Raw genomic sequence first — 26,995 nt, forward strand, 5'->3', positions numbered from 1 at the left:
GAGGCTCTGCCGATGCTGTGACCCAGGGAGAGGCTGGCTCCAGGGCACGGGCGCGCAGCTGGGGCCCCTGCTCCCACCAGCGAGGGGATGGTTCTCCCAGCTCTGTGTCACCCAGGATCCTCACCACCACAGAGGGGGAGGGAAGGCAGATGGGTGCCAAGCTCTGCTCCCACCCAGGGGGCCACTGTGGAGCCTGAGCCTGGGAGACCCCGGGGTCGAGGCCAAATCGCCACTGTCCCTGGGGGCGGCTTTCGCAGTGGCTCGCTTGAGCAGAACGGACCAGAAACCAGCGAGGATTCTCTGTAGTGGGTGCTGGGGGACCCCAGCCCCAAGCCCCTTTTGGATCCCCTCCTGCAGCGCCCACGGCCGCTGCTGCTGAGGGGCTGGCATCTGGGGGTCCGCGCTGGGGCTTCCGGATTCCTGGACCCCTCACTGCTCCACTGCTAAGCACAAGAGCCCCTCTCACAGGTGCAAGGTACAGAGCCCCCCCCCCCCCCCCCGCCCTGGGATCAGGTGTGGCTGGAAATTACCTGGAACCACCCCCCCGGCCAGCTTCGACCCCTGCTTTACCCCCTGCCCTGACTGCCTCAGCCCCCCCACCCCGAGCCCCCCATCCCCTAACACAAGCCTGGGTTTCAGGTTCACTTCTGGGGGAACCCCCTGAGAAGGGAGGAGGAGCTAAGCTGAACAGTGTTGTCCCCAAGCGGGAGGGAAGGGAGGGGATGTTTGCGAACCCTGCTGATCCCACAGCCCCTCCGCTGGGCCCCCAATGCCGGAGGCACTGACACAGAGAGGCCTATGGGATTCCTCAGGGCTGCACAGCCACTCACGAAATGCATCCTGGGGTTGAGGTGGGGCAGAGGGGAGGGGCAACACAGCCAAGGAAGACGCCTGGTTCCAAAGAATTGTAAAATTTATTGGGTAAGTATTGCAGCTTTTCGAAGTCATCATTGCCACTGACGATTACTGATACAACAAGCAATTCCTTCAGGCCTGGGGGCGGGCCGCCAGGTACAGAGTCTGGGCCAGCCGCACAAGTTTAAGGTGAACAACGCGGGAGACAGGGCGGGAAGCGTGGCCCGGGGCCGGAACACAGCCTCGGCGCCGGTGCCACCTCGGCGAGGTTCCCCGAAACACACAGCACAACGCGACTTCGGTCCTCATCACCGGATGCGTGGCACACAAGGGAAAGGTGCAATTCGTGTTCCCCGTGCCCCTCCCTGCGGAACGAGCTGCCAGGACAGGAAGTGGAGCCCGTCCTCGCCCCGCCCTGCTGGGGAGAGGCCGCTGTGGATTTTGCAAAAACCCTGGGCTTTGGGGAACCTGGGCGGTGCTTAGAGCGATCGGCTAAGTCTGCGGGCTCAGATCCAGGCTTTGAAGGGGAAAGGACTTCCGGGGGAAGAAACGTGGTGACTGACATGCGGGAGAGACTGACAGACGGGGGAGGGGAGAGAAAGCTCTGGAGCCTGGGTGAGCAGCGTCCCCCCAAACCAGCCTGGTCCCTCTCAAACCAGCCACTTCCAAGGACCCCACTGAACTTCCGAGTGCAAGGTGGGGCCTTCCCAAGAGGCACTGCAAAGACACAGACAGGACAATGACATCAAGGAACCGGGCGGCAGACCCCAGGGCTCTGGGTCCCGCAGGGCAGCCAGGAGCTAGGCTCAGGCAGCAGCCCCCCACTCTGACGTGGGGGAATCGGCCCAGTCTCTGACGGGCGCTGCTCCCCTCCTACGCTTCTGTCACGCAGCGGGCAGGAGTCTCAGGGCCACAGCCCTGCCCGTCATCAGAGGCGGCTGTGCCCTCAAGCCAGCTGAGGCCAGCCCCCTTTCTGCCTCCCCCCCTCCACTCCGAGCAAAGCCAGCCAAGACGGCCACCCGCCGAGACCCCCAGTCCAGCTCAAGGATGCCACGCATGCAAAGGAGCCTCACTTGGGGGCTTCCGGCCCAAGTGAGAGTGATCCAGGGTCCCCGACAAAAAGGGCCAGGAAGGGGCCTCTCGCCAAGCTGGGCACATCCACTGTTGGGATGGGAGGGACACAGGGTGACGGGGATGACGGAGGGGAAGCAGGCGTTCCTGCGGACCTCGGGAAGGGATGCCAGTGCCGACGAGCAGGGCACCGGCCATAAGTCCCTGCCCGAGACAAGGGGCCAGGGCCGCCTCAGTAAGGCACAGAGACACTGGCCAGGAAGGAAAGACGGGTGCACACACCTCGCCAAGCACTGGCCCACACCTCTCCCGACAAACTGGATGGGTTTCTGCGCACGGCTTTGGAAAAGGGCTCCCCTGAGAGGAGAAGCACGCCCAGAGCAGGCACGAGGCCTCTGCGGGGAGCGCAGGGGACCCATGACCCACGCACCGCCACCCGCCGCCTTCAACACCTGGGGATAGAGCTCAAAGGGTCAGAACTCCAACACTGGGTTTCAAGTAATAAAAAAGCTGCTTCGCTACATACAACAGGTGCACCGCCTGCCTCGCCTCTCCCGTGTTAGCCCACGTCAGCGTTCGGCCCCACATGGGGAGACCCCTCCAGGGCACGGCAGGGGTGTCAGCGAGTCTGCAGCGGGCAGCAGAGACCCCAGGCACGGGTCCTGGTCCCTGGCAGAGCCCAAGTGCCCTCGCGTGCGCTCTCCTCCTGTCCCGACTCCTGCGTTCCCACCTGCCGGCCACCAGCCGGGGCTCCTGCCAACCCCGCAGGTCCTCAGAAACAAAACCAAAAAACAAAACGCCAGAGAAACACAAAGCAACCAACAACTCCGGAATGGCCGTCTCCACGGAGGAGACAGCAAGGGGGCTGCACAAGGCAGGAGCGCCTCGGCCACGCCGTGAGGCCAGATACGTAAGGGGACAGACAGGGACGAGGTTAAACCTCGCCACCACGCCAGTGCACAGCACCGACCCCAGCCGGCTGGACAGGCACCGGAGCGTTGCCAACCCTCAGCCGCAGCCCTCTGGTGCGCCCCTGCCCTGCGGGGACCTTCACGATTAAAAAAAAGAGCAGGAAAGTAACTAGGACGCCTTCAGCAACGGTTTATTTCAGCTGGAGAAAGGCAGAAGCACCCCCTGGAAGCTGGCACCTCCACAACTTTCCTCCAAGGCTGCCGTGGCCCGGAGCGGGGAAACGTATCCCTTCGGGAGGGAGTGTGTCGCGTGGGGACCCCCGGACAGGGCATCAGCCCGGTGGCCCTCGGGATCCCGCCCGCTCCGCACCCGGGGGGCCAGCTCGCCCTCTGCCTGGCCTCTGAAGCTCCAACATCTCTCAACAGACACGGTAGAAGTTGTCATCCAAACAGCACTGACACATTTATATTAAAAAATAGTGCAAAATCTCAACATTTATATAAATAACTCTAGACCCCTGCTTTGTAACTGCTTAACAAGGTAATACACGCTTCCCGAGTTGGCACTCAAAATTGCCTTTTTTTCCCCCTCTTCTAGTTCAGAAAACAACTTTAATAGGACTCTTCTAATACAAAAATACTCCTGCCCTCGCACGTACAGCTCCTCTTAGTTTATATATATTTATATATAATATTGCAGGTTTTTAAAGGTTTTGTGCAAATACGTCTTCAAAGTTTAGTGACATCATAAACAGAAGGAACAAGCATTCGCGCACGCAGCTCAGATAGAAACACAAAGTTCTATGCAGGTTTCTCTTTGCCTTCAAGACACAGCTCGACAAAGGAACGTGGGGGTTTTTTGTTTTTGTTTTTTGCAAGCTCTCTCAGCTTGTGCATCCAGACCACACAGAACACAGAGTATTTATACAGCGGGCGGCGGTCCCCGCCCCTCGCTGCCCCCCCAGGCCCGCCCCCAGCTCCGGGGCTGCTAGAGGGGGTGCCCCTTCTGTTTATCCTTCTCCTTGCTCCAGACCGCCGCGCTCTGCAGGGGGGCGAGGTGCGTGTGGTGCAGCCGGGTCCCCTCCAGCAAGGGGGGCGGCCCACTGCTCTGCTGGTGCTGGAAGGAGCCGGGGTAGTGGCCGATGACCTCGCTGTAGGTGGGCGGCGGCCCCTCCATGCGCCCGCCGCTGCCGTAGCACGTGGCGCTGATGCCCGAGTTACTGCTGGGGGGGCAGGGGCCGCCCAGCAGGGCGCTGTCCATCAGGTCGCTGTCGAAGACGGTTCTGTTGGGGGGCGCGCGCACTGACTCCCGGTTCAGCTCCAGCTGCTGCTCGGGGTCCCGCAGCTGGAGGGTGCAGGGGCCCTGGTAGGGCGGGGGCTCCTCGCCGTCCGACAGGGAGATGGTGGGCGGCAGGTCGATGTCGTGCTGCAGGTACGGGTAGGTGGGCTGGAAGCGGTGGAAGCGGCCCCGTTGCGCGAAGGGTGGCACGGCCAGGCGGTCAGCGGGCCGGGCCGGGGCGTAGACCTGCGGCTGGGGGGCGGGGGCAGAGGCTGAGACCCGGCTCCGGGAGAGAGGGCAGCAGGGTGGGTGGCATGCGGAAGAGGGGCAGGGATGTGGCCCCGGCTGCCACCCAGCTCCCTCCCGTCCGGGGCAGCCAGGCTGGAGCCCAGCCAACGGCTCAGGCCCCAGCTCCCAGCAGCCACAACTCTGACAATGGAAGGGGGCCGGGCAGGCGCTGGGTCTCACCTCCGGGATTCCGCCTCCTGACACGGTGCTCTCCGAGGGCCAGAGGCAGCCTTCCTGTGTGGGAGGGAACAGGGACAGGCAGGGTCAGTGTCACGCACAGAGGGCCAGAGCTGCAGTGTTTCCCCCAGGAGTCAGCTCTCGGGCCCGCCCTGGCCTGGTCAGTTTCTCAAGGGCTGCAACCGCCTCCTCGCACTTCCCCTTGCTCAGACACACACGTGACGCGTGGGTCCCCCCCGACGCTCGGCACCTTGGAACAAACCCTCCACCAGCGCCCCTCGGCCTCCCGGCCTCGGCCACGTGCCTGCCGTGTGGCCTGGGGCCAGCCACTGAGCTCTGAGGCCCTCGACGTGCGTGTGAGCTTTGGCAAAGACTGCCCGGCCGCTCCACTCCACTGCAGGGCTCCCTCCGACTGACCGCACCCCCAGGGCCTGCTCCCACCAGACAGTGGCCATGTTTCACCTGCGATCATCCTGTCCGTATTTATGTGCCTGTGCGGTATGAACCAGCCATTACTCATGTCCCGGTTTATGACCAAGCAACGTCTCGGTCCCAGCCAGCGAGGGACTTGGTACCACTTCTGTCGCAAGCTCTGGGGTGGGCACAGTGTCGCCACCTCACGAGGCTCAAGTCCTCTGCCCTGAGACTCCGCAGGGCCCTGTGGCTCCCTCCAGGAAAGCCACATCCGCACGCTAGCACCGGCTCCTGAGTCGCCCCAGGTGTTTCTGGGAATAGCCCTGGGCCTCGCACAAGGGATGTCATTGAGTTTTACGGCTTCACTGGGATAAAATCAGAATCCAACAAACTGACACCTTCCAAGAACACAACCTGATCACGTTTGGGCAAATGCCTATATTAAGAACCTGTCACTGGGGCTGGCGCTCTGGTGCAGCAGGTTAAGCCACCGTCTGCAACACCTGCATCCCATGAGGACGCTGGTTCAAGTCCTGGCGGCTCCACTTGCAATCCAGCTCCCTGCTGATGGCCTGGGAAAGCAGCGGAGGACGGCCCAAGTGCCTGGGCCCTGCACCCACGTGGGAGACCTGGAGGAAGCTCCTGGCTTCAGCTTGGCCCAGCCCCGGCTGTTGTAGCCATCCGGGGAGCGAATCAGCAGATGGAAGATCTGTTTCTTTCCCTCTGTAATTCTTAAAAATAAAATAAATCTTTTTTTTTTTTTAAAAAGCGAACCTGTCATCACAACCGACATAATGGACGTATCTATCGGCCCCAGAGCTTCCTTGGGGTATGGTTCTGCAGGCAGCAGTCTCACCTGCAGCCCGGACGGGAACTCCCAGAGGGCGGCAATTTCCCTTACGGCCACTAGGGGGCTCTGCAGCTCCCAGAACGGTCCCTCCTGGCATGCATTTGCCAGGTTGAGGTCAGGGTGGTGTCTAATTTAGGGAACAGCCTTGACATCCTTCAAGCTGCAGACGACCCCGGGGGTCACTGACAGCCCCCTCCCCTCTAGATTCTCCCTCCCGTACGCAGCTCAAGTGCACCCCGCTCCCCCAGCATCTCGGCCAGGGCCGCCCAGGCCGTGGGGTGCAGACTCTGTCCCAGGAGGGCCGGGGCTGGGCGGGGCTGGCCACACTGCCACCCTAACCCAGGAGAGACCTCGGGGAGGCTAACAAGGCTCCAGCTTAGCAGCCGGCATCCCAGGCAGGGCTCTCGCGGCCCCAGGTCACCAGGCAGCCAGAGCGGGAATCCTGCGGTTGCCACCCACAGGGGCAGCTTCCCCCTCCTCGACTGCATGGGCACTGTCCCCACTGTCCCCCTCACAGCCTGACAAGCTCCTCCTCCTTGTGCAGAGCCCCACGCCGAGGCGCACAGGGGCCAGACGGACAGCGGAGCGCGAGCTCCCGGGCTGCTGACTTCTCCTTGCGGCACGCGCCTTCCTCCTCTGTAGCACAGGATGGGCTATGCCGGCGCCAGGGCATGGGGCAGGTGCCCGCCCCAGCCTCTGCTCTGAAATGTGGGGAGAGCCCGAGTGCAGCCCGGCCGGCGACAGCACCAGCAAGCGAGCCCCGGACTGGAGCAGCAGTAGTTTCAGAGGCCTCCAATTGGGCCTGGCCTCGGGTGCCCACGCTCCTGCAGTAGGCACCACAGCGGACGCCCTCGACCCGGCGACCCAGGCCTGACGCGAGCAGAGATGCCCCCACCCTGCTGGGCGCAGGCCCCGTGGCTCGGGCTGGGGCCAACGCTCTGAGCCTGACTCGCCTCTGCCCAGGGCTCTGGGTGCCACTGCCACCCCCAGGCATCCCCCAGAGCTGGGCACCTGCCGGGCACCGGCTGCTCAGTCACCATCCTCCCTGCACCCGGCGTAGGAACTGCGGTGACTGTGTGCCCGCCCCCCAGCACTGTCATCCCTGAGTCCCCTTCTCCAGCCCCATGGCAGCAAGGGCCTGTCTGTGCCGTCACGGGCCCAGGGCCCAAGGCAGTGCCAGCCACACACAGGACACAGGACACAGCGTAGGACACACACAGAGCACACACAGAACACACACACCACACACAGAGCACACACAGAGCACACAGAGCACACACAGAGCACACACAGAGCACACAGAGCACACACAGCACACAGAGCACACACAGAGCACACAGAGCACACAGAGCACACACAGAGCACACACAGAGAGCACACAGAGAGCACACAGAGCACACACACAGAGCACACAGAGCACACACAGAGCACACAGAGCACACACAGAGCACACACAGAGAGCACACAGAGAGCACACAGAGCACACACAGAGCACACACACAGCACACAGAGAGCACACAGAGCACACAGAGCACACACAGAGCACACACACAGCACACAGAGAGCACAGAGAGCACACAGAGCACACAGAGCACACACAGAGCACACACAGAGCACACAGAGCACACACAGAGCACACACACAGCACACACACAGCACACACACAGCACACAGAGCACACACACAGCACACTGCGTGAGTGTGTGGACCCCCCCCCCCCCGCTCTAGCTCCAGGCCTTACCGAGGCGAGGGTGTCGCCCCTCCGGCGGGCCTGGCTGTGCCGGCTGATGAGCGAGTGCGGTGATAGCCGGTAGTGGTTCAGCAGGCACGTGATCACCACCACCACCACCATCATTACCACCACGATGATGAGGATCTGCACGAACTCCAGCTCCGCTGTGGGGAGAGGGACGCGTGAGATGCGGGCGCAATGCTGGGCTTCACCCCTGCCCCAGGGGATCACAGAGGGGCGCAATGTGGGGCTTCCCCCCACCACCCAGGGGGGTCGCAGAGGGGCCTGTGAGACGCAGGTGCAAGAACCCTGCCCCAGGGGGTCTCAGACAGATGCAATGCTGGGCTTCCCCCCTGTCCCACCCCAGGGGGTTGCAGAGGGATGTGTGAGACACGGGGCTCAATGCTGGGCTTCTCCCCTGCCCCAGTGTGGACAGGCAACGCCGGAGCCTGGCACATACATGTGGATACACGGACACAAACCAACACACGCACGCGAACGAAAGCCGAAGCACGCACACGGCACACCCCACAGACCCAAGAACACCACGCATGCGTCTCACACACACACACACACACGCACAGCTCCACCCCCAAGGATGTGGGGTGCTAAGGGCCGCCCTGCCCTCGCCGATTCGGGACGAGACCATGCAGGTGGCTGCAACGCTGCCCCTCTCGTGGCCTGGGCTGGGGCTTGTTTTCTCCTCGAAGGCAGAAAAACCCTCAAGCGCTGGAAAAGGAAGACGGTTATTCTGATCCCGCCTGAGCCAGGCGCGTTGTGCTGACCCAGCAGGCCTGTGCCTCGGCAGCTGGCCGCGGCTGGTGCCAGCAGAGCCCCCAGCCACTGGGAGGCAGCACTGGGGGGCTGAGGTCCCAGCAGCCTGGCCCCACTCAGCGCGCCCGGCCCCAGGCGCACGGGGGACTCCCCAGTGCTGCTGGAGCTAAGGAGCACCCAGTCACAAGTTCAAGCCCAGCCGACTCCTCCTCCCCAGACAGAGCATCGGGGCTGGGGGAGGAAGCTGGGAGCGGCCAGGCAGGTCTCGGCTGGGAACGACAGAGGACAGGCATGGGGGTGCCCGTGTGTTCATGCTCGGGCCACCAAGAGGGGACCCAAAGTCACACCTGGGCCCAAACAAGGCCAGCTTGTCCTCGGGGGAGAGGTGAGGTCAAGAATGCTTCCTGCTGCATGCATGCCTGTCCCCAGGACCCACAGCCCCGGGCCACATCACCAGGCCTGTCCCCAGGACCCACAGCCCCACGTCACGACACCACGCCTGTCCCCAGGGACCACAGCCCGGTGCTACGTCACCAGGCCTGTCCCTGGGACCCACAGCCCTGCGCCACATCACCAGGCCTGTCCCCAGGACCCACAGCCCCGCGCCACATCACCAGGCCTGTCCCTAGGACCACAGCCCCGAGCCTCATCACCAGGCCTGTCCCCAGGACCCACAGCCCCGCGTCACGACACCACGCCTATCCCCAGGACCCACAGCCCCAGGCCACATCACCAGGCCTGTCCCTGGGACCACAGCCCCACGCCACGACACTAGGCCTGTCCCCAGGACCCACAGCCCCGGGCCACATCACCAGGCCTGTCCCCAGGGACCACAGCCCGGTGCTACGTCACCAGGCCTGTCCCTGGGACCCACAGCCCCACGTCACGACACCACGCCTGTCCCCAGGACCCACAGCCCCGGGCCACATCACCAGGCCTGTCCCCAGGACCCACAGCCCCGCGCCACATCACCAGGCCTGTCCCTGGGACCACAGCCCCACGTCACATCACCAGGCCTGTCCCCAGGGACCACAGCCCCACGCCACATCACCAGGCCTGTTCCCAGGGACCACAGCCCGGTGCTACGTCACCAGGCCTGTCCCTGGGACCCACAGCCCCACGCCACATCACCAGGCCTGTCCCCAGGACCCACAGCCCCACGCCACAACACCAGGCCTGTCCCTGGGACCACAGCCCCACGTCACGACACCACGCCTGTCCCCAGGACCCACAGCCCCGTGCCACGACACCAGGCCTGTCCCTGGGACCACAGCCCGGTGCTACGTCACCAGGCCTGTCCCTAGGACCACAGCCCCATGCCACGACACCAGGCCTGTCCCCAGGGACCACAGCCCCAGGCCACATCACCAGGCCTGTCCCCAGGACCCACAGCCCCACGCCACAACACCAGGCCTGTCCCTGGGACCACAGCCCCACGTCACGACACCACGCCTGTCCCCAGGACCCACAGCCCCGTGCCACGACACCAGGCCTGTCCCTGGGACCACAGCCCGGTGCTACGTCACCAGGCCTGTCCCTAGGACCACAGCCCCATGCCACGACACCAGGCCTGTCCCCAGGACCCACAGCCCCGGGCCACATCACCAGGCCTGTCCCTAGGACCCACAGCCCCGGGCCACATCACCAGGCCTGTCCCCAGGACCCACAGCCCCGCGCCACATCACCAGGCCTGTCCCTAGGACCACAGCCCCACGCCACATCACCAGGCCTGTCCCGCACCACCTGGCCTGTCCCTGGGATCCACACACACACAGAGTGACCGGGTCCTTCCTAGACGGCAGCGGGCCCTGCACAGGGCTGAACACCTGCGTTCAGGTGCTCTGATCGTCCACACATCACACAGGTGGTCCAGGAGCCCAGAGCTGGTGGCTCCAACCAGCTCAGTCCCAGGAATTGGATCTGAGCCTGGATGGGCTGACCCTGGAGGGGCCGGGCAGGAGCAGGAGGAGCTCTGACACCTGAGGCTCCCACCTGGAGGACCTCAGCCCCGGTCGCTGTGGCCACACCTCCTGCCTCCCTGGCTGAGGGCCGTCTGGAGCCTAGCAGCCAGGCCTGACTCCGCGTGCCCCCGGTCTGCCCGTGGGGGCCCGGGATAAAGCCTCACATTCAGGGGACACACAGGGCCTGCTTTGTGCAACGCCCAAGCCTTCTCCCCAGAGTGACCTGCGAGGCCCGGCCCCCAGCCTCATGCACAATTCACCCCGGCTGGCGGAGCCCCCTCCCACGGGTTGTCTCCAGGGGCCCTGAGGGAGCGGGCGATGGCTGCCTTTGTCCCTTGACCCAGGTCCTGGCGCCTGTGGGACCCAAGCCAGCCACAGTGGTGGGGACGAGGCTTGGGGAGCAGGGCCAGTGGGGCCAGCAGGGTGTGGACAAGCCCCGGCGGCCTTCCTGACCTGCCACGGTCAGCCGACATCAGGGGAGGGGAAACAACCCAGTCATTGCCTGGCCAGGCTTGGTGACCCCTGGGGACCCTACAGCCTGAAGGCCACTCAGAGGATCTGAGAGTCACAAGGATTCTCTACAAGGGGGGGGGGGCAGGGGGAGGGGACCTAAGTCACATGACTGAGGTCCTGGGCTGGCTCTGGGTGGCCTTTGCCACGTGCTCGGCCCACAGTGCTCCCTAAAGGTGAGCACGATGAATGGAGACCCCAGCTACAGCGGCCCCAGGAGCTCACAGAGAGCTGAGGAGGGCCAAGGTCAGGGCCAAGGTCAGGATCAAGGTCAGGGCCAAGGTCAGGGCTCCAGGCAAGCAAAGCAGGGAAGCTGGACCCTACTGGCTACAGCCAGGCACGGAGGCGTCGACAGGGGCGGGACAGGCTCTCCCGCTGGCCCCAAGATCTCCACCCAAGTCCAAGTCCACCCACCCCACTCCCTGCTGTGAGGAAGGCAGGAGAAGCACTCAGGACCCTCGAGCATCACAGGGACCTCCCGAGGGGCCCAGCAAGGACTGCCTGCGGCTGAGGGTGAGGGACGAGGGACTCCGGTCCTGCCGACAACACACCCACCGCCACGCACGCCCACACCCAGGGGGCTGCCTGGAAACACAGCACACGTGCACCTGCTGGTGGAGGTCACAAACTGGAGGCCCACGGACGTGTGCGTCCCCATCCCTGGCCCCAGCAGTGCTCACGCTAGGCATCACGGGAATGGAGCCCAGGCAGCCACACTCTGCACGAGCTGTGCCGGCTGCTGAGCACGACATACCTGGATGCTGCCTGCCTGGCCCCTGCCGGCATCCACACCTCTACCACCTCCTCCTATGCCCACGGCAGACAGAGCTAATCAAGCCCTGTGCCCACGGCAGACAGAGCTAATCAAGCATGAGCTCCCTGCCCTGCCGAGTGCACAAACCCCTCTATGAGGCACCAAGAACCAGGAGGTGCCTCTCCTCACCCCAGGCCTCAGAGTCAACTTCAAAGCATGGGGGCTGGTGCTGTGGAGTAGCGGGTGAAGCCAGTTCTAGTCCTGGCTGCTCCACTTCCAATCCAGCTCTCTGCTATGGCCTGGGAAAGCAGTTGAAGATGGTCCCCAAGTGCTCAGGCCTCTGCACCCACATGGGACACCCGGAAGAAGCTCCTGGCTCCTGGCTTCAGATTGGCACAGCTCCGGCTGTTGCAGCCATCTGGGGAGTGAACCAGCAGATGGAAGAGCATGCTTGCTCTCTCTCTCTCTCTCTCTCTAACTGCCTTTCAAATAAACAAATAAATCTTAACCAAAAAATGTATACTTCAGGGCTGGTGCAATGGCATAGAGGGTAATGCCAGTGCCTGCAGTGCCAGCATTCAATATAGGTGCTGGTTCGAGTCCCGGCTGCTCCACTTCCCATCCAGCTCTCTGCCATGGCCTAGGAAAGCAGCAGAAGACGGCCCAGGTCCTTGGGACCCTGCACCTGCGTGGGAGACCTGGAGGAAGCTCCTGGCTTCAGATGGGCGCAGCTCCAGCCATTGTGGCCATCTGGGGAGTGAACCAGAAAATGGAAGACCTCTCTCTCTCTGCCTCTGCCTCTCTGTAACTCTTTCAAATAAATAAATCTTAAAAAACAAAAAAGTTCAAAGCACGACAGGTGCACCCAGCAGCACCAAGGTGGACACATCTCAGCCCCCGACAGCTCCCAACCCTCCCGCGCCCCTCACCTCAGCCCCCGACAGCTCCCAACCCTCCCGCGCCCCTCATCTCAACCCCTGACAGCTCCCAACCCTCCCGCGCCCCTCACCTCAGCCCCCGACAGCTCCCAACCCTCCCGCGCCCCTCACCTCAGCCCCCAACAGCTCCCAACCCTCCCGCGCCCCTCACCTCAGCCCCTGACAGCTCCCAGACCCTCCCGCGCCCCTCATCTCAGCCCCCGACAGCTCCCAACCCTCCCGCGCCCCTCACCTCAGCCCCCGACAGCTCCCAACCCTCCCGCGCCCCTCATCTCAGCCCCCGACAGCTCCCAACCCTCCCGCGCCCCTCATCTCAGCCCCCAACCCTCCCGCGCCCCTCATCTCAGCCCCGGACAGCTCCCAACCCTCCCGCACCCCCTCATCTCAGCCCCCGACAGCTCCCAACCCTCCCGCGCCCCTCATCTCAGCCCCCAACCCTCCCGCGCCCCTCATCTCAGCCCCCGACAGCTCCCAACCCTCCCGCGCCCCCTCACCTCAGCCCCCGACAGCTCCCAACCCTCCCGCGCCCCTCATCTCAGCCCCCGACAGCTCCCAGACCCTCCCGGCCCCCTCATCTCAGCCCCCGACAGCTCCCGGCCCCTCATTTGTCCCTGAGAATGCAGGGAGGCTGGCAGGCCCTGTGCTGCACACGGCTGAGCTCGCGTGGCTCAGCCCCTGCCCCAGGACAGCACACAGGGCACGCGTGCAAGCGTGGCCCCTCTCCCCGTCTCTCCGGGCATCTGGGAACCGCCTGTGATGTCACTCAGCTTCAGGCAGCTCATCCACAAGCTCCGACAGCACCCAAGGCGCACGGTCCTGCCTCAGTTTCCCTAAAGTGCCCAGGATGACATGCTGCCGGGGGTCCTCCCCCTGTGCTGTCCCAGGCTCTCAACTCTCCTGGGGACACAGGACGCAGCCACTGCTCGCAGACACGGTCTCGTCCTCGGCCCTAACTCGCTGCACGCACTGGCTGTGAGCCGAGCGATCCTAAGACAGCCAGGGCCCTGAGCCCCCCCCCCCCAACCCGGTCCTATCACTGCGCCCCTTTCCTGCCCCCGATCCTGCAACTAGGAAGAGCAGGGCTGGGTCCCCCCTCCCCGCCGCCATCACGGACCCCGCGTCTCCACCTGTGCTTGCCAGCGAGAGGCCTCAGTACACGCGGGGGAGGCCCAGGGCTCCCTGCCTGACCTCTGACCCCAGGGCCGGGGTCTGAGCTGAGGTCAGTCCAACACCAGGCCCTGCCCCAGCACCCAGCTGTGGGAACGGGAACCGCTGGGAGGCAAACGTCCCACCCCGTTCCCCCGCTCTGCTCCGGCCCGGGCACGGCGCCTGTCCGCTTTCCTTGTCATCTCCCCCTAGGGGTGAGTGGTGGAGGTGGCGGGCTCTGGAGGAGACCACACCCATCCCCTACACGCAAAGTTGGGGCGCTGTAATCTCACTGAGGCCTCTCCCCCTGCCTCGCTGGGGGTGCGTACTCACCCCTACTCCTTCCCCGGCCATCTCACACCAGGACAAGCGGCCGCGTGCAAGGGCCCTGACCACCCGGCCCTTCTACTCATCGGCTCGCTGAGTCCTGTCATTCTCATAAGTGCGGACTCCCCCCCCCCCCTTTTATACAGGAAAACAATGAGACTGAGAGAGGAGAGGTGACCGGCCACTGACCCCACAGTCCAAGGGCCCAGAGCCCCGTTTCTCTGGCCCCAAGGCCTCCGCCTTCACGGCAGGGTTAGAATGACTGGGTGGGCCCAGGGACGAGGGTCCGCAGTACCTTAACTGGCACGGCTTCCAGGGAAGGGCTGCACAGAAACACCCGGAGCGGGGCTGGCGTAGCGGGTAAAGCCGCTGCCTGCAACAGGCACCCCTCGTGGAAACCGGTTCAAGTCCCGGCTGCTCCACTTCTGAGCCAGCTCCCTGCTAGTGGCCTGGGAAAAGCAGCGGAAGATGCTCCAAGTCCTTGGGCCTGTGCACCCACATGGGAGACCTGGGGGAGGCTCCTGGCTCCTGATTTGGCCTGGCCCAGCCCTGGCTGTCATTCTTTCAAATAAATAAATCTTTAAACAAAAAAGCAAAGGCCCAGAGTGACACCCTCCGCGGGGTCCACAGAGCCGGTGTTGGTGGCTGGTGGGGACCAGAGCACACATTCCTGGGGAGGTCAGGCGGAGTTCCGGGCCCTGGCAGTGGCACGACAGCTCCTGCCACCTCCCGTGTGCGGGACACCCCGCAAGAACTTCCTCCTCACTCGCACAGCCCTGGATCACAGCCAAACCTCCAGACCGAGCTCCGTGCCTGCCCCCGGCCGGGCAGCCAGGGAGAACACAGCTGGCTAAAAAGGAAGCTGATGGCGCGGAGACCCAGTGACCGACCTCTCCCCAGACCCGTGACCCAGAAGCAGCAGACACAGGCACACGTGTGATGCGAGAAGACAGCCACACGAAAGGCGACCTGGCCGTGTGTTTCACGGGGGGCAGGGCCCGTGGTTTCCACCAGTTCGGGTCGGAGGAGCCAGGCACGGCTGTGGGCTGGCTCCTGCGTGCGTGGTTCCGTTCGGCAGGGGGTCGGGGAAACCTAGATCCCCTCCCTACCAGGTTCAGTCCCTGATCTTGGCGACGGAGCTGGAGCCACCCTCAAATCCCAGCCGGAGTCCCCCCAGGGCGCACGGCGGGGGGGGGGGGATCGTAGAACCGGTTAACAGGCGACGCCCCTGCCCGGCCCCAGTCTGCCACTAATAACCGGAACGGCAGCGGTGCTGGGCTGGAGAGCTGGGCAGAGTCCACCTGGCTCCTGCCAGCGCGAGGGAGGTCTCCAGACAAATGACCGCCGCCGCCGCCCCCCTGCCTCCTCCTGGCTGACGGCCCGCACACGCGGCCCTGTCTGGCCTCCTGGCCGCACACCGAGGAATTAGGAATTGGCACTGTCTGAAATTTATGAAAATCTAATCTTGTTAGGCCTGCCTGGATGAGACCTGCCAGGAGCGCCTCATGGTTGGTCGGCACAGTCCCAGCCAGCCTGGGCTCCAGCCACTTCCTGTGCTGTGCCCCCGACCCCCTCGGGGACAGGCTGAGAGCCCAGCCCCCACTCACCCTGAGTTTCAAGCGAAATTGAACCAGGCGTCAAAGGGGTATCTTGCTGATTGCTCTTGGTGCCATTTCAACCCTCTCCCTCCCTCCGCCCCCGACAGCACGTTCACTTCTTAAAGTCAGACCTTGTATGGACTAAAACACAACAATCCCGCTCCGTTTCTCTTGAGGTTTTGGGGGCGACCTGCCCATCTAGGCCAGGGTTCTCGCGCTGAAGAACAGCCGAGGCTGCTTTGAGAGTGGGCGCCTGGCCTCGGGCCGGGGGAACCCTGGGAGGCGGCTAGGTGCTGGGAGGGCAGAGGGACTCAGGTTAGGGGTCCCACGCCCAGCTCCCTGCCCTGCGCTCATATAGAACCTGGGCCACAGGTGAGATGAGGAAGCGTGGCCTCGGGGTCCAGGGATCCTGTGCAGGCTCAGCCACTTGCTGGGGCCTGGGGCAAATTGCAGGGGAGTGGGTCTGCCCCCCCACTGCCTGGGCTGCGGCAGGAACAGGCCCAGGGAACGCCGGGAGGATGCCTGGCGGGGAAGCCTGCACTTGGGATCAGCGTGCCAGGTCCCAGCTTGCTGGCCAGCACTGGGGAGGCAGCAGGTGATGGCCCAAGTACCTGGGTCCTTCCCACCCAAGTGGGAGACGGGGTGGAGTTCCTGGCCTTTGGTTTTGGCCTGGCCCAGCTTTGTATGTTACAGGAATTTAGGGTGTGAGCCAGTGGATGGAAGCGCTCTCTCTCTCTCTCTTTCTCTCTCTGTGTCACTCTGCTTTTCAAATAAATACGTGAAAAAAAAATCTAAACTATGAAAGAAAAAGCCTTCCGGGAGGGGACGTCTAGCCACCCAAGCAGGCCACGGACAGCTCCACTCAGAGGCCCCCCCACCCCTTCCCGACACGGTCAGCTGGGCCCCTCGCACGCCCAGACCACCTCTGGGGGCTGCCGGCTCCCCATCTTTGCTGGGCCTCTGCCTTGTGCTCACTCTAACCACCTTCTGCTTTCCGGTCTCTCAAAGCACCAGCCGCCCCTCCCAGCCCCGGCACCTTTGCAGGTGTCCACATGGCTCGCTCCAGCGTCACTGGGACGTCCCCGGGGCACCCCGTCTGGCACGGTCCTCTGCTGCCAAGCCCCAGGCCCCGTCCCTGTCTGACAAGGAGCTCCCGCCTCTCCCCCCAGAGTGGACGCAGCTTACCCTCCAGAGGAGGCACAAACTCATCCCTAACAAGCGAGCGTGTCCGTCGTTATGTGCAAGGGACGGTGCTGAAGGCCCGTGCCAGCTTACAACAGACCCACACCAACCAGGAGCCACCTCGACGTGCCCCCGGGGGCTGGCACACAGAGGGGCAGGGACATCAGGCCACCTGTGTATCCTGACAGGAAGCCGCCAGGTAGGACGGACTCGTCTGGGGTTCAAGAAGAACAAGCGCACGTTTCTCTTAAAAGGAAAGGCGGGATCGGCCGATGCACACCTGGGTGGTGGGTAGCTCTGTGTCCGCCAGACCAGGGGCCAGCAGGGTGCACAGGGACCTGCCGGTCATGGGTATCGGGGGAGGGGGAGGGGAGGGCCCCTTCCGTGTGACACACGTCTGCATTCTGGCACCTCCAGGCACACGCAGGTGCGTTCATGGTGGAACTGGGGACCCGAGCTCTGCGCTCCCCGTGATGAAGCCTCCCACGTGGTCCCCACAGAGGCGCTGTCACCCTGCTGGGACGAGGAGGCTGGAGGGGGCCTGGGGTTGACAGGAGGGGTGCGCAGAGGCATCCGACTGCCCCAGGAGCTGCAGGTGCAGCAGGGAGTGTGCCCACTGGGCAGCAGGGGCACCTGTCCACTCCTCCAGGCTCCCCTGACTCCAGAACCCAGGGTCCAAACAGTCCTGTCTCCTTCCCTGGGCCGTGGCCACCCACGGAAGCTGCCCTGTGACCCAGGGGCTGGCTGCCTGTCCCAGGCACCAGACCACTCCTGGGAAGTGGTGTCCTGTCTGGACCCTGATGTGGCTGCACGGCACAGGGGATGACAGAGCAGGTTCTGAGGGCACTGTCTCATCACCTGCTTCGTGCCCCAGGAACCACACGCACGCCTCTGCCTGCATCACTCCCGGTCTCTCCTTACCTGGCTGGCTCTCAACAAGCATCCCACCCCTCCATCCACCATCCACCCCTCCACCCACTCTCCTATCCACCCATCCACCCGTCCATCCATCCACCATCCACCTACCCACCCACTCACCTACCCACCCACCCCTCCATCCACCATCCACCCACTCTCCTACCCAAGTATCCACCCATCTTCCCATCATCCACCCATCCATCCTCCCTCCCTACCAGGCACTAGACCTGAGACAGACACCCCGACCCAAACCTCCGCCCTCGGGCTCAGGCACGCGCACACCCACATCTGGCGCTGCCTGGGCCCTCCCTGACCAGGCATTCGGCCCCCACCCTGGGGTGTGAGCGCTGCAGAGTGGGGGCCCTGACTCAGTTCTGCAGATCCTTCCAGCCCGGACTGGGCCTAGCGTGGGGCTTAACAGAGAAGGCTCCACATGAGAGTGTCCCAGCGGGAAACCCCGAGGGACCGCAAGCACACACACACACACACACACGCGCGCGCACGCACACAATTAGACAATAAATACAGGTCTGGCTTTAACGGATTCCGAAGACAACCCAGCCCCACAGCTTGTGTGAGCGTCCCCTTTAACTGCGCCTGTGTTAGTTGGCAAAGGGCTGGGGGTGAGCTGACTTCCGAAACCCCGGTGACAGAGGTGACAGAGGCTCGCGGAGCCTGTACTGCTGGGGCGCGGCGCCGGGCGCTCCAAGGTCGTTGCAGGAGGCAGCTGGGGCGGAAGCTGCACCTGCAGCCCCGAGCCGGGACGTGCTTGTGGGGGACAGGACGGTGGAGTGGGAGCCCAGGGAGGCTCAGGGCCCTGCGATCATTCTGGAACCTCATGGTTACACGTTCCTTCTATAAGAAAAGACAAAGCCGAGCCTTTTATCTTCCTTGCTGTTATCCAAGTGGAAAGGACTAATGAGATTTTTTCCCCTATTGTCACCAACATTGAACATCTTTAAACACCGCTGTCAGCAAAGTATCAGTCACCGCTCCAGAGGTATCGGCAAAACGGAGGGAACTCACGGCGAGGGGCCGGCCCCGCCGAGGGCCACGTCGGAGGGCCACGTCTTGTGGACTGAGGGCGGGGAGAGGGCCGCCCCCGCCGAGGGCCACATCGGAGGGCCCCTACCGAGGGCCTCGTCTTGTGGACTGAGGGCGGGGAGAGGGCCGGCCCCACCGAGGGCCTCATCTTGTGGACTGAGGGCGGGGAGAGGGCCGCCCCCGCCGAGGGCCACATCGGAGGGCCCCTACCGAGGGCCTCGTCTTGTGGACTGAAGGTGGGGAGAGGGCCGCCCCTACCGAGGGCCTCATCTTGTGGACTGAGGGTGGGGAGAGGGCCGCCCCCGCTGAGGGCCACGTTGGAGGGCCACGTCTTGTGGACTGAGGGTGGGGAGACGGCCGCCCCCACCGAGGGCCACGTCTTGTGGACTGAGGGTGGGGAGACGGCTGCCCCCGCCGAGGGCCACATCGGAGGGCCACGTCTTGTGGACTGAGGGTGGGGAGACGGCCGCCCCCACTGAGGGCCACGTCTTGTGGACTGAGGGTGGGGAGACGGCTGCCCCCGCCGAGGGCCACATCGGAGGGCCACGTCTTGTGGACTGAGGGTGGGGAGACGGCCGCCCCCACTGAGGGCCACGTCTTGTGGACTGAGGGTGGGGAGACGGCTGCCCCCGCCGAGGGCCACGTTGGAGGGCCACGTCTTGTGGACCGAGGGCGGGGACATGGCGGGAGTGCGTCTGTCCACAGTGAAGGTGCCACCGCCCTCTCAGAGGGCATCTACTGCCACTCAGCGAACCCTGGCCCATCACAGTGTGGGACACAGCACCTCAGACCGTGGCGGGCCCGGCCAGTCTCAGCACGGAGGGCGTTCTGAGCTGGAGGGTGTGTGTTGGGGGGCTGCCCTGGGCAGAGCAGGACGCTTGGCGACATCCTCGGGCTCCTCCCACCAGATGCTAGGAGCACTATGTCCTCTCCACTGTGGCAGCCACAAAGGCCCCAGCCACTGCCCAGTGTCCCCTGGCTGAGAAGCCCTGGGCCACCGTGCTGACGGGGCACAGGTGCCAGCAATCATGGCTGGGCAGAAAGAGTGAACCGGCACGGTGCGGACCGTGGGCCCCATCTCACAGCCAACCGGACCGGGAACATGCACCAAACTGCCCTTGACGGCTACCTCGGAAAGGGTGGGGCCCCTTTAAGACTTTCTGGGTATCTATCTATTGCTTGTGTATTTAATCCAAGACCATTCATGTCCTTCACAGAAGAGACGCACACACGTGCTGCGTGGAGAGACCCCGGGAGGGTGCAGCCCGGAGGCGGTCACCCAGGCAAACCCTCACCTGAGCACACATTCGCAGGCACCTTGATCTCAAACTTCCCCAAGTGCTTATTCTTGGGGCCATGGAGTCCGTGGCCTTCCATTACAGCAGCGCAAGCAAAACAACACCCCTCGTGCAGACGGAAGGGGCTGACCGGGGGGGACCTGGCTGTGGGCAGTGGATGCAGGAGCCCTGCGCTGGGAGATGGACCCACGGCAGCCCAGGTGCCTTCCAGCTCCACGCGTGGACGCCCGGGTGGGTGGCCGGGAGGCTAAGTTTATTTTCCATGGCTGAATCTGTCGCGAGGGACTCTGCAGGCCGATGCACCTGTCTGAGCAGCACCTGTTCAGCGGGCTCCTGCTTCATGCCAGCCCTGCACCTGCTGGAGGTTTCGGGCGACCAAGGCCAGGCCCCGGGAGCTGGGATTCCCGGAGCGGCCATGGCCCTTCCTGTTGGACTGTGCAGTCTCCTGGGGAGCAGAGGGATTCGAACCTGAGCCCCCAGCAACCTGGACTTATTTCTGGAGACCAATGTGGACATCTGATCGATTACCTGGCCTCTCCCACAGCTGTCCCCAACAGGGCACGTGTGACAGGTGCAGGGGCCCTCGTGTGTCCTGCGCCCCCCGGAGGGGGTTTCTGTCGTCTCATGTAACTTTGCCAGCAGCGCCCAGGAACAGTCCCAGCCTGCTGATCACCCTGTGTTAGGGACCGGGAATTGGAGACACAGAGAGGCACAAAAATACGCCCAGGTGTGAAGGGCAGGGCCAGGCTCTCCTGACCAGGGACGCGGGAGCTGCTGTCACCACCACGGCTCCCCCTCGTCACACAAAGCCCCGCCCCCCGAGGCCGTGCACCCCCCAGTTCTCAGCAGCAACACAAAGCAGAAGTTATTTCTGTCACCACGGGGCCCCTCCCCCGCGCCACCTGCAGCAGGGCTCATCCAGCTCTGCGGGACTTGAGTGCCGAGGGGACCCCAGGCCACACAGCCTCCTTGCTGCACGTCTATTTGACCACGTTCCGGAGGAAGGTTCCAGCGCACAAGGCTGGTCCCACCGACAAGAGGCCACTGATGGACGGCTGGGCCCGGGAGGACGACCTGGCACCGAGGGGTAGGGGAAGTGGGGGAGGACCCCCCTGCCCACTTTGCATCCTCTGTGGGTGTCCTCCTTCACGGGGAGGCGGGGTGCCCGTCTCACATGGGGGCCTGTCCCGGGTGTGCACCTGCCGAGCCCTTGGCGGCAGCTCTGTCCGTATGGCCTCTTCCATGTCCTCTTTCAGGCGACAAGGAACGCAGACCCCAAGAGAGACGCTCCCAGACGCAGGCACCGCGGCCTCTCTCTGCCTGCACTCCAAGGGTGAAGCTGCCCTAGGCCTGGGTGTCACCTGCCCCCAAGGGCAGCGACGGGGACAGAGCGGAGCGGTGGGACACGGGTCTGGCTCTGGATTCGAATTCTGCCTTGGAGTCCTCACTGCATGGCACAGGTCTGCCTCGGTTTGACCCCCGTGGGGCTGCGGAAGGCCTGACTGAGCAGGCAGGACGCCCCACTCCCCATACACCAGCTGGTATACAGCAAGCGTACCCTAAGTGGTGACCATCATAGATTACACAGCAGGCGGCCCTGATGGATGTAACAAGGACATCAGCCGGACACTGGCTAATGACCTGGAGTGATGGATACTGAGCAGGTACATTCAATTTATGGGAGAATCGGCAGAAAGAGAAAATGCGAGAAAAATGGAGAAAGCAGAAAAATCCATCACAGGACACAGCTCAGGTCTGGCTGCAGAGAAAGGGGGCGTCGCCTCTCCTGCCCTGGAAGGCAGAGCCAGGGCAGAGCTGCTCAGAGGCGCCTCCCCGGACTGCACCCTCTACTGCTGCCCCCCTGCGCCACGGCCCAAACTCGGGGAGCCTGGGAGAGACCCCTCAAGAACAAGTGGTCTCGGGGCCGGTGCTGTGGCACAGCGGGTTAACGTCCTGGCCTGCAGTGCCAGCATCCCATATGGGCACGGGTTCAAGTCTGGCTGCTCCACTTCCGATCCAGCTCTCTGCTATGGCCTGGGAAAGCAGTAGAAGATGGCCCAGGTCCTTGGGCCCCTGCACCCATGTAGGAGACCTGGAAGAAGCTCCTGGCTCCTGGCTCCTGGCTTCAGATTAGCACAGCTCCGGCTGTTGTGGCCAACTGGGGAGTGAACCATCGAATGGAAGACCTCTCTCTCTCTCTCCCTCTCCTCTCTCTGTGTGTAATTCTGACTTTCAAATAAACAAATCCTAAAAAAAAAAAAAAAAGAACAAGTGGTCCTGCGTGTCACTCTAGCCTCCCTGCTGCCGCCAATGCAGCCCCCCACCCAGCAGAGCAGATAAAAAACCTCGCCCATCGAATCAGTGCCTCGTCACGCTCAGATTAAAGCCGCAAGAGGCCCAGCTGACCTCACTGTCCCACCGCCCATCTCCTTTCTTGCTCACTGCACTTTGGCTATGCTGCTTCCCTCTTCCCACCCCAGGGCCTTTGCACATGCAGTTTGGTCTCTCCTAGGTCACTCATCCCAAATGCATTCTCCTTTGGCACCTGCGGGTGAACCGTCAGGGTCACAGGAACACACAGAGCAGCAGAGGGTCAGGGGCTCGGACTGTCCCAGCTGTCACAGTTCGGCGGTGGGATCAGCTCTGTGCCGCTGCCTGCTTGTCCGTGGAGGGGGGTGATGGTCCTGCTCCACTGGGGTACCCGCAGAAGACCAGCTAAGCCATGTGAGCTCCTGGGAGAGACTTCAGGATTCACGTGCTTGCCTGATTACCGTTGGTCCCATTTCACCGTCAACACGAAAGGGCAGCGCTGTGGTGCAGGTAAAGCCGCCACCCGCAGCGCCAGCATCCCATATGGGCGCCGGTTCAAGTCCCGACTGCTCCACTTCCTATCCAGCTCTCTGCTAATGTGTCTGGGAAAACAGGGGAAGACGGCCCAAGTGCTTGGGGCCCTGCACCCACGTCAGAGACCTGGATGAAGCTCCTGGCTCCTGACTTGCACCTGCCTGCAGCATTTGGGGAGTGAACCAGTGGACGGAAGACCTCTCTCTGTCACTTGCCTACTCTCTCTTCTCTCTAACTCTGCCTTTCAAATAAATACATCTTAAAAAAACAGATAAAAAAAGCAATGCAGCTCCACTGCCAGGTCACTCCTGAAATAACAAAACGGTAGACGAGCCAGGTTGTCGAGGCGCCGGCGCCGGGTGTGGCTCTGCCCTCACCATTGGGCAGCTGCGTGGGCCCCGACTGTGGTGGTACCCACACAGCACCGCATGCTGAGCTTACCCCCTGTACACGTGGGCCCTGAGCTAACCCCCCGCGCACACCCACAGGGGTGCCAGGTCGGGGGACGGGCCCCAGGGCCCCAGGGCTGGACCCGGCTGTGGCACTGGGCTCGTGTAAGACATCGTCGCCTCAGGGGACGCTGGAGGAGGTGTTTGGGATTGCGCGCCGTCATTTCTCACAAGTGCACACTGAGGGCAGCTATCTCAAAGGAAAAGTTGTTTTAGAAAGAAACAGGGGGCCCGGCACCGTGGCTCACTTGGTTAATTCTCCACCTGTGGTGCCGGCATCCCATATGGGCGCCAGTTCTAGTCCTGGCTGCCCCTCTTCCAGTCCAGCTCTCTGCTGTGGCTCGGGAGTGCAGTGAAGGATGGCCCAGGTGCTTGGGCCCTGCACCCGCATGGGAGACCAGGAGAAGCACCTGGCTCCTGGCTTCGGATCAGCGCAGTGCTGGCCGTGGCGGCCATTTGGGGAGTGAACCAACGGAAGGGGGACCTTTCTCTCTGTCTTTCTCTCTCTCACTGTCTAACCCTACCTGTCAAATAAATTTTTAAAAATTAAAAAAAAAAAAAAAAAGAAAGACGGCACACTCTGGGAGTCTGGCACACCCTGGGAGGCCAGGTCCCTCAGCCTCACCTGGACCACAAAGCATCAGCACACACCAGCAGCCTTAAGCCACCCTGGGACGGGACCTGGGCACCTCCCCTGGCCCCAGGGAGGGCAGGGGCCTACCCAGAAGCCACTTCCCCTCTCCAGGCCCCCCCCAGCTCCTGCTCACGGCACCTGCCATCTGGCGCTGCAGCCCATGAAGCCGTCTTGCGGCTATCACCCTTCAACTTCCAGGTCTAAAGAAGAAATTCTAAACATTTATATTTTCTCTCTTTCTTTTTTTTTTTTTTTTTTTTTTTTTTTTTTATTTTTTGACAGGCAGAGTGGACAGTGAGAGAGAGAGAGACAGAGAGAAAGGTCTTCCTTTGCCGTTGGTTCACCCTCTAATGGCCGCCGCGGTAGCGCGCTGCGGCCGGCGCACCGCACTGTTCCGATGGCAGGAGCCAGGTGCTTATCCTGGTCTCCCATGGGGTGCAGAGCCCAAACACTTGGGCCATCCTCCACTGCACTCCCTGGCCACAGCAGAGAGCTGGCCTGGAAGAGGGGCAACCGGGACAGGATCGGTGCCCCGACCGGGACTAGAACCCGGTGTGCCGGCGCCGCAAGGCGGAGGATTAGCCTGTTGAGCCACGGCGCCGGCCTATTTTCTCTCTTTCTTAAAGGCAGAGTTACAGAGGGGCAGAGGGAAAGAGAAAGAGAGGGAGGGAGGGGACAGCTACAGCCGCGCCAGCCCCGCCAGGCTGTGCTGGGGCCCATCAGACACCGTGGGGACAGCTACAGCCGCGACAGCCCCGCCAGGCTGTGCTGGGGCCCATCAGACACACCATGGGGACAGCTACAGCCGCGACAGCCCCGCCAGGCTGTGCTGACGCCCATCAGACATACCATGGGGACAGCTACAGCCGCGACAGCCCCGCCAGGCTGTGCTGGGGACCCATCAGACACACCGTGGGGACAGCTACAGCCGCGACAGCCCCGCCAGGCTGTGCTGGGGCCCATCAGACACACTGTGGGGACAGCTACAGCCCCGCCAGCCCCGCCAGGCTGTGCTGGGGACCCATCAGACACCGTGGGGACAGCTACAGCCCCGCCAGCCCCGCCAGGCTGTGCTGGGGACCCATCAGACACACCGTGGGGACAGCTACAGCCGCGACAGCCCCGCCAGGCTGTGCTGGGGCCCATCAGACACACCGTGGGGAAAACTACAGCCGCGACAGCCCCGCCAGGCTGTGCTGGGGCCCATCAGACACCGTGGGGACAGCTACAGCCACGACAGCCCCGCCAGGCTGTGCTGAGAGCAGGAGGCGCACCAGATCACTCACGGCTCCCAGATTCCCCACGTGTGACAGAGGAAGAGATGGAGGCAAGAGCGTCAACCAGCGTCAACCAGTCTGCTCCGGCTACGGCTGCTTCTCACTGGGGGGATTTCACCCCGCCCCCGACACCTGGCAACAGCTGGGGGGGTGCTGGCATCCAGTGGGTACAGGGGACGTGGCTGAGTCATACAATGGGCAAACAAGCCCCCGGAGAAAAGAGTGACCCAGCCCAGGGTCCACAGCACCAGGTCCGGGCAACTTTGTGGTCCACGAGACCAGTTAGTGTCCAGAGCACGGTGCCTGGGGACGTGGAAGCTGCTCGGTGAACATGGGCAGGGGAGTCCTGACGGACACCGCATGCAGACAGCAAGCAGGCGAGGGACCCGCACCTGGCGTAAGGAGTCGTAACAGCAGCCCTGCCCCAAAATGACGCCTGAGACGGTGAACTTGGCAATGCCAGGGCCAGGCCCACAGACAGCGCCTCACAGACACATGCTGGAAAAAAATCAGTGAGCAAGAGGAAGTGCAGGAGAGCGAAAACCAGGCCAATGGCAGTGCAGGAAAAGCCACAGTGTGTAGCTTCCGCCTTTCCCACCGAGGGCCTGCGCCCCAGCACACAGGAGACTCCAGGCTCCGGGGCAGAGCTGTGCTCAGCTGTTCTCCCGGGCCTGGGAGCTCCGTCCTCCCACTTGGGATGCCACCCCAGCACGTCTGTCTCACACGCCAGGTGTGCTGCCGAGAGCTGCATGCTGTGATGGATTGGTGATGTCTGCTCTGAGTGCCAGCAGGGATATGAGGCAGGCATCCTGGTCCGGTCCTTGTCTTCTCCAGGGCAGAGGAGGGAACCAGATACCCCACCTGCAGCCTGGCCTCCAGGAGCCCCCTCCCCTCCCCAGCCAGCCCTCGGGGTCTTCCCTTCCTGGGGGTGGCTCGTGGCCCCTTTGCAGGGGTCCCAGCAAGGAGAAGGGAGCCCCCCACTCCACCAGACCTTTTACTTAAGAAACAAAACATCTTTAATTGGATTATCTCGTGTTTTTGTTACTGAGCTTTTTTAGTTACACGGGAGCAGCACAGCTAGATCATACGGAAGATCTATTTTTAGTGTTTGAGGGGAAAAAAAAACCTTTTTATCTTGGGATAATTGTAGTCTCACACACAAGCGTGAGCAGTGACAGAGTCTCCACACCCCCTGCACCCAACCCCCGGCAGGGGCAGCTGGCAGGAGGACCAGGAGCCACTGCCCACTTCAGCCTCACTGGGAGCCTGGGGAGCCCGAGGGGAGGCAGCCAGCTGGGAGCACCCCCCACCCACACCCCAGCTCTGCCGCTGCCGATCCTGCCCACCCTTCAAGTCTCAAAGGGTCCTTTCCAGACACCCCCCACCCCCACCCCCGGCAAGCAGCCTGGGCCTGGTCCCACCCACTCCTAGCTTCCCCTCAGCTCACTGCCTGCCTCCCAGCAGCTCCCTGCGGCAGGTGCAGGTCTGCCCCTTCTCACACAGTAGGGGCGCAACCACCGTGCAAAGGAACAGGCAAAGCCAGGTCCCTGGAGCACCAGGCCCACCCCCTCGGGCGACATCACCACTTCCTCTCGTCCAGGGCCACACTGCATCGAAGGAGACACTAGCAAAGGCCTTGGTCTGAACTGAGGGCTTGGCCCTATGAGGGCTCGGAGGGAGTCCAGCTCCACCTCCGCTCTCTGAGCCTCAGTGTTCTCATCCATAAAATGGGGTCCCTGCCGACTGGGGTCCAGGGTCCTGGGA

General features: G+C 63.3%; 1 protein-coding gene across 4 annotated transcripts in view; it reads right to left on the reverse strand.

Annotated features, from left to right (window-relative positions):
* Positions 1–903: 903 nt before the first annotated feature.
* PMEPA1 (prostate transmembrane protein, androgen induced 1) overlaps positions 904–26,995 on the reverse strand; it is a 48,081-nt gene continuing 21,989 nt past the window's right edge. For all 4 annotated transcript variants that reach the window (XM_062204403.1, XM_062204401.1, XM_062204405.1 and 1 more), the window contains exons 2-4: positions 7,587–7,741; positions 4,585–4,638; positions 904–4,368 (exon numbers count right to left, since the gene is read on the reverse strand). In XM_062204403.1, the coding sequence (XP_062060387.1) occupies positions 3,826–4,368; positions 4,585–4,638; positions 7,587–7,700 (711 nt within the window). In that variant the 5' untranslated portion in view covers positions 7,701–7,741 and the 3' untranslated portion in view covers positions 904–3,825. The remainder of the gene's footprint in view (positions 4,369–4,584; positions 4,639–7,586; positions 7,742–26,995) is intronic.

This window comes from Lepus europaeus, chromosome 10 (assembly GCF_033115175.1).
Source record: "Lepus europaeus isolate LE1 chromosome 10, mLepTim1.pri, whole genome shotgun sequence".
Taxonomy (NCBI): domain Eukaryota; kingdom Metazoa; phylum Chordata; class Mammalia; order Lagomorpha; family Leporidae; genus Lepus; species Lepus europaeus.